This window comes from Helianthus annuus, chromosome 11 (genome assembly GCF_002127325.2).
Source record: "Helianthus annuus cultivar XRQ/B chromosome 11, HanXRQr2.0-SUNRISE, whole genome shotgun sequence".
In the NCBI taxonomy this organism is placed as follows: Eukaryota; Viridiplantae; Streptophyta; class Magnoliopsida; order Asterales; family Asteraceae; genus Helianthus; species Helianthus annuus.
Genome location: NC_035443.2, coordinates 72,693,972 through 72,706,396, shown reverse-complemented (window position 1 = coordinate 72,706,396; position 12,425 = coordinate 72,693,972). Strand labels below are relative to the sequence as shown.

The window sequence follows — 12,425 nt, the reverse complement described above, 5'->3', positions numbered from 1 at the left end:
TCGTATAAGGTTATGCGACCCGTATAGAATAAGATAAACTGACAAAGGCTGCGCCCACAAGATTTGTCAGTTTATCTTATTCAATACGGGTCGTATAACCTTATACGGCCTGTATACACTATATTATAATAAGATTTTACCATGTATTATTATTAACTACCTCTATTAGACCATTCGTAGTGGGGCGTTATTTTTAAAAAAAATTGAAAAAAAAAACGTCCGGTAACGCCTCCACCATCATTACATGGGGCATTATTTAAAAAAAAATAAAAAATTGTTGTTGGGCGTTTTAATAGTAACGCTGAAATGAGAATGGTTTGACCAATGGCTTTTCTTTTGCATGTGGACCAGCCAATCAGGTTGTTGTTTGCTTTTTTTTTTTTGTTTAATAATTGGTAGAGGCATTATTAGGCATTATGCGCACTACACCACTTTTGCTATAATGGCCAAGTATGACTAGGATGCCACGTGTCGGATAATACCCCATGGTAGGAGCATTATAAATTGTTACCACTACACATGGTCTTAAATATTTTATGAAAATCAAGTGTATAACATGTTTGACTACATGTATTGACCATTGACTTTTTGTTAATTTATTAATTTGATCACTAAAAAAGTATTACGTATAATCAAAATCAGTTGCATGTATCAATAATTTTTTTTAACGGTTTACGGTTAGGATATCGCTAACCGAGTTAGTAGTTAGTATGTTAGTATCACCAAATTAGTATGTTAGTAGTTAGTATGCTAGTATCACCAAGTTAGTATTAAAATCCCGTTGCCTAGACTTGAACCCAGAACCTCCAAAAAAAGCAAAGCTTCCCACCTCCCCCTTACACCAACTTTCAACAAATTATGAAATATGCTTAATTGTTATAATTTAATCCATAAAATAGTTGACACAAAGTGATGCACATCATCACATATATGGTATTGATTGAGTTTGTGTTACCAAAAAGATTTTATAAACCTAAAACAAATTAAAAACAATATCAACAAACTTTTTAATATACATTTAGTGCGGTGGTTTTCCCAAAGATTTTTCACTACTTTGGAGTCCTTTATTACATACTCTGAATATTAAATGGTTTGCATTATCATCCTCATCTTCATCATTCTCTCTCATCCTCAAACAGATCACTCTCTCTCTCTCTCTAAAACAGTTTCCTGCAAATTCTGTTAATGGCGTCAACTGAACCACCACAACCTGTCAAACACAAGGTAAAATTAACTTCCCTCTCTAAAATACCTTTAGATACTTTTGGCGCTCTCGCCCGCGGTTCCTCAAGTGGGTTCAGCAGGTGGTATGCAGTAACACCGCGCATGTTAAGGCGCATAAGAATTTTGTGTTTAGTAGGGTAGGGTTTGCTATTCAGAATGGGTAGCTGCGCAACTTGTTGCTCGTCTACCCGCCATTAGTCTGTAATCGTCTATGTTTTTATCGGTAACCTGTTGCTAAAAAAAAAAAAAAAGAATACGAAGAATATGTTTCGAATTTTAAAAAACAAAAAAAGTTAATCATCATCTTCATGTTTGTTTTACAGACTTGTGTGTTAAGAGTTTCTATACACTGTGAAGGTTGCAAGCGTAAGGTCAACAAAATCCTTCAATCTGTTCCAGGAGTTCATGATATTGTAATTGAGAGACAAAATCAGCGAGTTGTTGTCACCGGAGACGTGACGCCGGAAAGTTTACTCCGAAAATTAGTGAAATCTGGTAAGCATGCGGAGTTATGGCCGGAAAATCCACAAAATCTAAGTCGGAGAACTGAAAAAGTGTCCGGTAATGAAGAAACTGTTGTCTCCAGTAAGGAAATCAAGCAGCCGGTGACTAAAACGGAAACTCCGGCTGTAGAAATAGCCGTCTCCGACAAGGAAATCAAACCTCCGGCTACTAAAACGGAAGTTCCGGTAGTAGCTTCTTCCAGATCTAGCGATCCTGTGGTACAATCCGGTGTAGCTCCGGTTGATAATAGTGGCCGGAAAGTTGAAGAATTTGGCGGGAAAGTGGCCGGAGAGAAAAAAGTTGAAGAGAAGAAAACGGAGAGCGGATCGGCGAGTGACTCAGCTGCTCCTCCGGTGGTGGAAAAACAGACCGGAGACGACGGCGCTGCCGTAGGCGGTGGTGAAGAAAAGAAAAAGAAGAAAAAGAAAAAGGAAAAGGAAGGGCAAAAGAGTAATTTAAACAGTATCGGAGAAGCATCATCAAGTGCACCACCACAGCAAACTAAAATAAGATCATCTAATCAGAGTCCTCCACGTCAGCACGGGTATAAATATCTGGAACCGTATCATCACGGGCCGCCACCTGCTCCGGTGTACACGGTGAGCTACAACACGGCGCATCCTCCGGTGAACAGCTATACGGCGTCGTATTATGCAGCTGCGCCACCGCAATCGTATGCGTATTCGCATTATGGTTCGGCGATGGCGCCGCCGCCACCGTTGAGTGTACCGTCGGATTACTATGAGTCGTATGCGCAACAACAAGGGGATTCGTTTGAGATGTTTAGTGATGAAAATCCAAATGGGTGTTATGTTATGTGATTATTATGTTGGTTGTGTATACTACTTGTATGACATGGATCAATTTTTGGAATTACCAAATTAGTTAATGTATAAATATAATAGAGTAAATTATGATGTTATGTTAGGGGACGGTATCGTCTCGGGGAGTGTGGTTGCCTTGCGGGAAGGGGATGCTGGTGTTGGATTGGTGAGTGGGGAGAGGCTTCGCCGGTGGGTATACACCAATGCGGGAAGAGGAGACAGAGATGAGAGAGGGGGTTTAATAGTGGGTCTCAACCTCTTTCAATCAATTATATATATATATATATATATATATATATATATATATATATATATATATATATATATATATATATATATATTTTTTTTTAAATTCTTGAACACTCTCTATGTGTTTTGATTATTGCAAGTGATTGAGTGCAAAATATGGACTAGAGTGAAGACTTGACATGACATTATATTATTGACTCGAAAATAACTTAAACATTTATCAGTGATTGACCACTCCATTCACCCTTAGAAAATTAGAATCTTTAGGTGGTAAAAGTTACGGCTATTATGTATATCGTTTCAAAGCTAGAGGACTTGTTCAGAATGGATTATATTTTTAATACTATTTGAAAAAAATAAACGTAAAAAATAAGCCGTAATGGTATATTTTCACTTCTAATTTGCATTTAGGTTACACGGTATGAGACGTATCCTTATACAACTTCAGTCAAAAAAGATTAATAGCGCTTCCTAAACCATACTGCAAGCGTCATTAGGGGGCGCTATTAAATGTTAGCCATTTCAATGGCGGACAATAACGAGCTGTTGTGTGTGTTTGAGTTATTTAAACAAAAAGGGCGCCATTGGTGAGAATAAGAAAAAGAGGGCTCTATCTCATGTCATGCTAGCTATTGAATTGAGGCAATAGAGTGTCCTGGTTGACGTGACGCATACATGGTATAATGAAGCCCCTCTCCGTTCCTAGAGCCTTAAGACCCCCTATAGTGGGGCGCGATAGCGCCCCATAGCGCCTCGAATACCACGACGGACGGCGCCATGGGGGAAGAAAATGGTGGGGGCGGTATGGTGATAGCGCCGTGATGGAGGGAAGTTTTAAAACTTTGACCAATAAAAAATAGTTAAGGGTTTTTATAATTAATTAATAAAATTGAAAATTGATAATTAGGTAATTATGGGTAGGGACTTTATGACTACGGGCTCTAGTGATATAACGCCCCATAAAGCCCCTGTGTGACGTGGCACGACACGTGTCACATAACGCCCACAAAGAGGATTTATGACTACGAATGACCTAATAGATTTAGAAAAATAAAAGCTTACAAACTAATAAAGATTATTCAAACAAAAAGTAGAACACTCTGAATTTTTGATATGATAAAAAAATATAGATTTAAATAGTTTTATATGATTTTTTTATTAAACAAAAAAACAAAATAAGCTAAACAAATGCATTTGATAAAAAGTAGAACACTTCAAATATGTCAGATAATTTGGGTTTAACTTAAAAATATTTAGCTTCGACGAACAAATCATACAATAACACTTATCGGGATCTTCTTTACGTATGAATTAATCTTACGTTAACCGCTTAGTTTAAGTAGTGTAACTCAGTAATCTATTAGTAGTTACTGTATCTTTCGGTAAGTCGTTGGTGAAGTTTAAAAAAAAACTATAATTTTTTACTTCAGATAACCAAGCAATGAACCTGCAAGATCACAAGGAAACAAGCACACCGTTAGCCTCGTCACAGGGAGGGGGGCCTCTCTGTGACCAAGCTCGGGCGTGAGGATAAGTATTTGTGAGGAGAAAGAAGGTCAGGGAGAGAGAGAGAAGAGTTTAGAGAGAGAGAGAGAGAGTAGCAGTTACCCGTTTTGGTGGTTTAAGTATGGTATTTATAGTTTTTGGGTGTGCTGACGTGGAAAGTTAGTTAGGGTCGGACCAGTCACTGTCATGGCGGTTATGCTCGTGGGACCCAGTTTGTTATGGCATATCAATATATTTGTCCATTCCGTTTGCGGCTAGGGATCGGTCCGACCTCGAGTACTATGATCCGGCTCTATGTCTGACGATGATTCGGTCCGGCCAAGGACGTATCCTCATCAAGTCCCCCTAGTTCGTAGTGTTTGTTTAGCAAAAACTTCGAACTATTTGTCGGAGTGTTTTGAGGTCCGGGGTTTTTGTTGACGGTTTTTATTGATTTTAAAATTTGAAATTGGGCGGTGACCTTGGTTTCGTAACCGCCGGTTAACTTTAGCTTTCCCTTTTGGCGTGACGCTTGATGTGCGTCAGTTGTCGTGACGTGTCATCTTTCTATTGGTTTTTTTTGAGGCGGTGTATTTCCGATATAAAAAAAACGAAAAAGTGATTTTTTGTTTTCACTTTTTTACTTCATCTTCCTCACTTTCCCTTCTTCTTCTCTGAGGTAAACCGATTCGTTTAAACACGTTAGTACCCTTCTTTTTATTATGGCGAACAAAAGTAATCTGTCTGGCTGCTTCAATATTTTGAGCAAAAGCGGTTTAGAGTGGTACATAAATACATATGCGATTCCTGCCTCCTTGCACCCTGTTCTCCCCGAAAAGAATACGCCAATTTATCCTTTTGTACCGGGGAAGATAGGGGTTTATACCCGTCTCTTTGACTATTGTAACTATTGTCTTCCTCTGACGAAATTTTTGATCGAGGTGCTTTTGTTTCACGAGGTTCATTTGACTCAAGTGAACCCCTCCGGCCTTGCCAAGGTGTGTCACTTTGAGATGGCTTGTCGTGGACTGGGGTCCGACCCGGATTTGGATGTGTTCCGGGCTTTTTATAGGTTGAATCGGTTCGGCAGCTGGTATACCTTTGAGGTCAGAGATAAAAATTCTTGCTGTTATACATGGATCACTACGAGCCTCAAGGATTGGAAAGATCACTTCCTCCTGGTTGATGACAGATGCGTTCCGGAGTTTATGACGTGGAGATTAAAGAGATCGAAACTCCTGCCTCCACTTCCTGAAGATTTTGAATATGACGAAGACTTATATGCGAACCTGGTCAAAGAAGCCGGACGTATTCAGAAATATCCGGAACACATCCTCGTTATGGGGCGGATCAGCACGATATGGTCCGAACCGGGGTGGTACCCTACCCTTAGGTGGAACGGCAAGGGTTAGTTTCGCGGTGTTCCTGGAATTCATATTATTATATATGTGTATATATATATATATATTATTATTATATATATTTTTTCTTTTCTCTTTCTTTTTTTTTTTTGGCAGTTTCGTTGTTGCGACGGACTATATTATTTGCTGTTTGTTTTTGTGCAGCTATGGGTTTGAAAGAAGCTTTGAGGCTAAAATCCTTTGAGCCCAAGGAGTTTGAGATCCGAGCTACCAGGACACCGAAAGGCGACCCTTCGTACCTGAGTGTTGTTCAGGGGAATCTTTACCAGTTTCGAGAACTGGAGGCCCCAGAAAATCAGATCGATTTGGCCGGTCAAGGAGGTTCGGGTTCGGCTCCTACGGCGCGAATAGTGGATACTGTTCCGGCTCAAGCCATGGTGACAACTGGGGATGCCAAGGGTAAGGAATCCGGTTCGATTGGGACAAAGGCTTCCGGTTCCAAGATTGTGATCGAGGATGAGGGAGTCAATCTTTCTGTTGGAGATGAAGGAGCGTGTGATGAGATCGTAAAAGGAGATGGTGGTGATGGAGATGAGGACGAGGCGGATGAGGAAGGGCGCCCTCAGGTTAGCTTGAAAAGGAAGCGTGCTATTTCGACTAAATCTGACCCGAAGCTCAAACAGGTGAAGAGAAAGAAAGCAGATGCCAAGACTCTCACACTCGACGATGATGATCAGGTCACTGAGTTTTCTACTGCTGGGGGTATTTTGGAGAATTTGGATGCCCATCTTCATGGGGGGCGCACTCCACGGGACCATCTGGTGAATGCTCCATCGAGTCCATTGTCCTTCGGAGGAGGGACTATCAAGGTTGTCGCTGACGTCCGTACGTCCGATCTTAAAAAGACCGAACCTTCTCCTTCGGGTAAGTTTACTACGGGGGTCCCCTCCAATGTGTCCGGGCCAAGCCCTAAGCCAATTGATGGCGGAGACAGCGCCTCTTCTTCCCCTTTATGGTATAGCACTGAAGCTGTCTTCTTGTCCTGGGAGTTAGGTTCGGGCGGTGTTGATGATTTGGATTTGGCTCGTTCATTGGAAAAATATATTCCGGAATGGTCTTTAGCCAACAAGGATAGGATTGTGGACGCTCTCTACGCGCAGACGTCGGAGCTTATGCTTATGAAACAGTGGTTTCTGACGGAGGGAGTTGCTTAGGTTGTTAAGCTGGTTCAGCAGAGTCCCGAGCTGGAGAAGGTCGTGGCTGACCTGGTTAACAGCGTTAACGTAGTGGGGGTGAATGAGGGAATAAAGCAGGGCTTTAAGGCCGCACATGATTCGATTCGCTCTGCTGAAGAAGTTCCGGGTTACGATGAGGGGGCTCGGGACGCATTAGATGCTGCGGTAAAGGCTTTTGATGAGCTCCAGATTTCGTGCTTGGAAAGGTGGCGGACTTGATAGACAAGCCCTTGTCCGTTATTCAACAAAGGAGCAAGCTTCCTATTGTCGAGGTGGATGACGATGTAATTCAAGTTTAACACTTTTACTTTGTAATCGTACAATATTTTCTTTTCTTTTGGCGTGTAATCCGTACAATTTATTTCGTTTAGAATATTTGACTAACATGTCTTGCATGATATCGTGATTTTCGATAATCAGGTATCTTCACCTGGCTACTTAGTTCTTAGTTTGCGTCCAAACTTTTACTGTTCGACCAGGTTTTATTTCTCGGTCCACTTAGGTGACTGAGTTTGGCAAGGAGTTTTTTGTTGACTGTCCTTGATTAGTAAGTTTTAACGGTCGCACCGAATTGGGGGCGTACTGCTTGCTTAATAGATTTTACTGCTTTTAGAACTATTTAAGCCTTCTCGATCGGCGCGAGGCATGGGTCGAGGCCCGTTTGTGCACATTTTTTGGTATTGTTCGAACTTACATGGGTGTTATGCTTTATATTTACTAAAGTACGGATCGCTTTATTTGATTGCTTAATCGAAAATCCGGGGAAAACCCTCCCGGTTACAAGGAAATCAGAAATTTGTTCGGGGTATTACCCTCCCGAGTTACATACGGAATTCACAAATAAACGTAAAAACAAAAAAGCGATCTTTTTTAGCCGTACCCGGCTGTTCACATGAAGCATTTCTTTAGGTGCACCCCGTTCCAAGTTCTGGGTACCGGGGTTCCGTCAATTTTCTCCAACACATATGAGCCTTTCTCGCTTGCTTCTTTGACTCGGTACGGCCCTTCCCATTTCGGGGTTAACTTGCCAAGGGCTTCGGTACGGCTCGCCTCATTGTTTTGGAGTACAAAGTCTCCGGCTTTGAATTTGTAAAGCTTGGCGCGAGCATTGTAATATTTTTCGATCTTTCTCTTGTATCGGGCTTCTTTGATTGCTGCGACGTTTCGACGTTCTTCCAGCAAGTCCATATTGGATCGAAGTTCCCGTTCATTTTCCTCCCAATTCTTGCATCTTTGGTTTGGGAGCCCGGCAAATGAGAACATGTGGTCGTCCGGATCGGACGTACCATCATAAAATTTCAAAGTGGGGGGCATCTTCAACTTGGCCGAGAGTGGGGCATTAACAATCCGCATCGTGAATTTTGATTGAGAAGTCATAGATGTGGGATGATACGGCATAATCAGCTCCTGATCCTGAGGGTTTAAACCCATAGATCCCATAGATCTAGAGGTGAGAGCGCCGATAGAAACGGGGTTGCTCCCTGGATATACGCTGCTGAACAAATTTGTGCGGAGACTCTGCAACATTTCTTCTCGCTGTTGCTGTTGTAATTGTCGTAATAAATCGGCATTCCGTAATAGGGAGGCATTGTCGAAAACTGGTAGCGGTGTTGGGACTGGAGCGGTAACCGAGAGTGTTGTGACAGAGCTTCGCGATTACGGAACTTGCAACTGGAGGTGTCGATGCTGAACCAGCTGAGGCCGCTGCAGCAACTGCTGTTGGAGCAATTGTGGAGGAGACATTTCCTTCCCAGATGTCGTTGAACGACGGGAAGGTATTTGTAGGAGCGGCTGTTGTGGATTCCATGACTTGGAAGAAACAGGTTTAGCAAAATGACTTGAGTGAATTCGAGGGGATGGCGCCACTGAAGACTCAAAAACCAGTCGGTCTGACCTGGCTAGAGTTATGACTTCAGATGACCAAGCAATGAACCTGCAAGATCACAAGGAAACAAGCACACCGTTAGCCTCGTCACAGGGAGGGGGGCCTCTCTGTGACCAAGCTCGGGCGTGAGGATAAGTATTTGTGAGGAGAAAGAAGGCCAGGGAGAGAGAGAGAGAGGAGAGTTTAGAGAGAGAGAGTAGCAGTTACTCGTTTTGGTGGTTTAAGTATGGTATTTATAGTTTTTGGGTGTGCTGACGTGGAAAGTTAGTTAGGGTCGGACCAGTCACTGTCATGGCGGTTATGCTCGTGGGGCCCAGTTTGTTATGGTGTATCAATATATTTGTCCGTTTCGTTTGCGGCTAGGGATCGGTCCGACCTCGAGTACTATGATCCGGCTCTATGTCTAACGATGATTCGGTCCGGCCAAGGACGTATCCTCATCAGATTTCTAATATAATTTTACATTAATATTTATTTAAAATAGTAATATGTTATCTAAGCCTAATCCTATATTCAAAATATAAACTTTAATCTAAGCACAATCTACCCTATTTTTAGGTCTCTTTCATTTTTTATATATTTTTTTCGAACAACCAACTTTTATAAAAAAAGGCATACTCGCAAGATACGAGCAGCCGGAACTCAAACATACAATCAGAAAATTAAGTTAAACCATTGACTCCATTTTAGGTTTCTTTCATTTAGAATTATATTTCATCCATATTTATTTTTACTTAAAAATAAAGTAATAACTTTGTTTAATTTTTCTTTTTTTTTTGGTAAAGGGTTACCCCGGTGAATTTTATATCCTCAAACCAATAAAACAAGTGAGGAAAAGAGGAATCCCCAGTTCTCTAGAATGACATGCCATACTAGAGTTACACCAACAAAACAAGCAAACAAAAGCAAACAAGACTAGACACACCCGTCAGTCATTACATAACGAAAAACACGACTCTTAACCACAATCATCGTCTTCAACAACTAACCCACGAGGCAGACTCCATTCTTGTAAAATCCTCTCCACTTGACTTGTTCTTCTAAACCGCATCGTATGAAGTTTAATCCTGATGGTTGCTAAGATAATTTCTGTAAGCCGAGCAGCACATCTTTTCTTGGAAGTAAACAACCGGGAGTTCCTTTCCTGCCAGACAAAATAACCCGCCGCACTAACTACCAACTTGCCAATCACATGCGTAGCGTTCTTAGAGTTAGCGAACTGCACCGGATGATTATATATGATGTCCCAAGAATTAGCGACCGAACTTAAGCCCATTATATCCTTTACACCATTCCAAACCTGAGTACCATAAGAGCATTCGAAGAAAAGGTGTTCATGTGAATCCGGCCCCGAAGTACACAGTGAACAACACATCAAATTGAAATTCATATTACCCAACGAGCACCACCTGGCCATAATATCATGTTGTGTCTTCAATTTCTTGTTGACCAAAAGCCACATGAAAAACGAATAGCGCGGAATAGCTTAAGGAAACCAAACCATAGGCGACCATGGAACTTCATTCTGAGCGGCCTGAATATCTTCCCAAACACTCGAAGCACTGTAATCCAACTCCTTCCCAGCTGAAGATCTCCAAAGCACCTTATCACTCAGAGGCCGAAGATCAATATGCTGCATATTGTGAAGGATTGGATAGCGGGTAAGCCATTGATCAGGCCATCCCCACCCCCTTTGGCGATATACATCCGCTACTTAGCGTGAACCCCGCATTAGCAATGGCTCTCGGAGTGATGAACGAGCTCGAAGGACAAATGACATCCCACTTATCAAACCACATTTTACGTGGAAAATAACTTGCTAAGTGCAAGGGTTGAAACGACTAGAAGTGTGAAAACGATAAGAACGATTTTCAGCCACAAGATCTTTGTGATTTGTGGCTAAGATTGATGTGTTTACGTTTTTGTAAATATTTTGAACCTTAAAACCACCAGGAGGGATAAATTGGAAAGATACAAACAAAGGTACATGATAATCATATGTCATTTCCCTCATCATATTTAAACGCCGATAACTTTTTATACATGATTATTTAAAAAAAATTACACCATAAAATCCAATGTTTTTTTTTTTATCTTTTCAACGAGTATACTATTGCTTTTTGAAAAAAAAAGAACTGTTTTTTTGGCGTTTTTACCTGATTTTTATGGTGTTTTTCTGAACTTAGTGTTTTTATTGCGTTTCAACAATGTTTTTATGGTGTTTTTCTGAACTTGGTGTTTTTATGGCGTTTTCAACTAAATTTTTGTTGGTTTTTTTCTGAACTGGGTGTTTTATGGCGTTTTCAACTGGTTATTTCATGACATTTTTCTGAAACTTTGTGTTTTCATAGCATTTTCAACTGAGTTTTTCATGGTGTTTTTTTGAAGTAGGTGTTTTATGGCGTTTTCAACTGGTTATTTCATGGCATTGTTCTGAACTGCGTGTTTTAATGACGTTTATATTTGAACACCCAATTCATGTCCGTTTTCTTAATTTCCATAGTATAGCAATAGTATACTCGTTGGAAAGATAATAAAACATTCGATTTTATTGTGTAATTTAAAAAAAATAATCACATATAAAAAAAGTTACGGGAGTTTTAAAAGATGGTGGAACATGCATGAGACTTGCATGTGCATGGGTTTTGTCATGTGAGTGGCATGTGCATAAGCTTTTTGACAATATTACCATTAATGTAAGTTAGCATCAGCACCATATGTCAACACCAAAATCGTTCTCATCGTTTTCACACTTTTAGCCGAATGAATGGACCTCATTTTACCACGTGTTACACATTTTTGTAGATCGTGTTACGTCTAACAACCAAAGGTTGTCATGTGTTACGTGTAACAACTTTTATATACTTTTGGCTTTTTTCTGAAAAAGTAAAAGATGTTACGTAACACGTGGCAGCCTCGGGTTGTTACACGTAACACGTCTGCAAAAAGGTGTAAGATGTGGCAAAAGGAGGTCCATTCATTTGGGTTTCTTAGTTTTCTTAACTAATATGAGATTTCTTCCTATTATTGCCACACACACACACATATATACATATATATAGGGTTAGGTTAACGTACAAATGCCCTTATCGTACAATATGTACGCGCTAATCTCAGCCGTCAGATCTTCATCCCATGTTAAAATCGCATGTTGTTTTTTTTAACAATTTCGCATGTTGTTTTTTTAACATGCGATTTCTTCAAAATTAACACATGCGAAATTGTTACAAAAAACCAACATGCGATTTCATCAAATTTATCACATGCGAAATTGTTACAAAAAACCAACATGCGATTTCATCAATGCTATTTTATAACATGTGATTTCCCTATATCGTACGTAATGTACGTTAAGGGATATTGTATTTTACACTTTCCTTATATATATATATATATATATATATATATATATATATAGGGTAAGGTTCATGCGAGAACCACCTCTATTGCGAGAACCGCGAGAACCAATGTGAACACAACCTAAAATAGCTAAAAAAACCTAAAAATCCAACCCCCTCCCCAAGCTAAATGGTAAAAACTAAACCCCCCCGAAAAACCTAAAAAAAACCTAACCCCCCCCCCCCCCAAAAAAAAATAAAAAAAAACCCCTTCCCCACCCCCCAAAAACCTAATCACCCTCCCCCAAGCTAAAATGCTA

The 12,425-nt window shown here is 40.5% G+C and overlaps 1 protein-coding gene across 1 annotated transcript; it reads left to right on the top strand.

The window, feature by feature from the left end:
* The first annotated feature begins 1,063 nt into the window (after positions 1–1,063).
* Positions 1,064–2,650, top strand: LOC110890463 (heavy metal-associated isoprenylated plant protein 35). Its single transcript, XM_022138070.2, has 2 exons — positions 1,064–1,224; positions 1,548–2,650. Exons 1-2 carry the CDS (start codon positions 1,186–1,188, stop codon positions 2,547–2,549), a joined length of 1,041 nt encoding a protein of 346 aa, XP_021993762.1. The 5' UTR covers positions 1,064–1,185; the 3' UTR covers positions 2,550–2,650.
* Positions 2,651–12,425: the final 9,775 nt, after the last annotated feature.

Coding starts and splice junctions, on each gene's coding strand:
- LOC110890463 (XM_022138070.2), top strand. CDS start 1,186: ATGGCGTCAACTGAACCACCACAACCTGTCAAACACAAG. Junction 1,225..1,547: donor CACAACCTGTCAAACACAAG/GTAAAATTAACT, acceptor TTTGTTTTACAG/ACTTGTGTGTTAAGAGTTTC.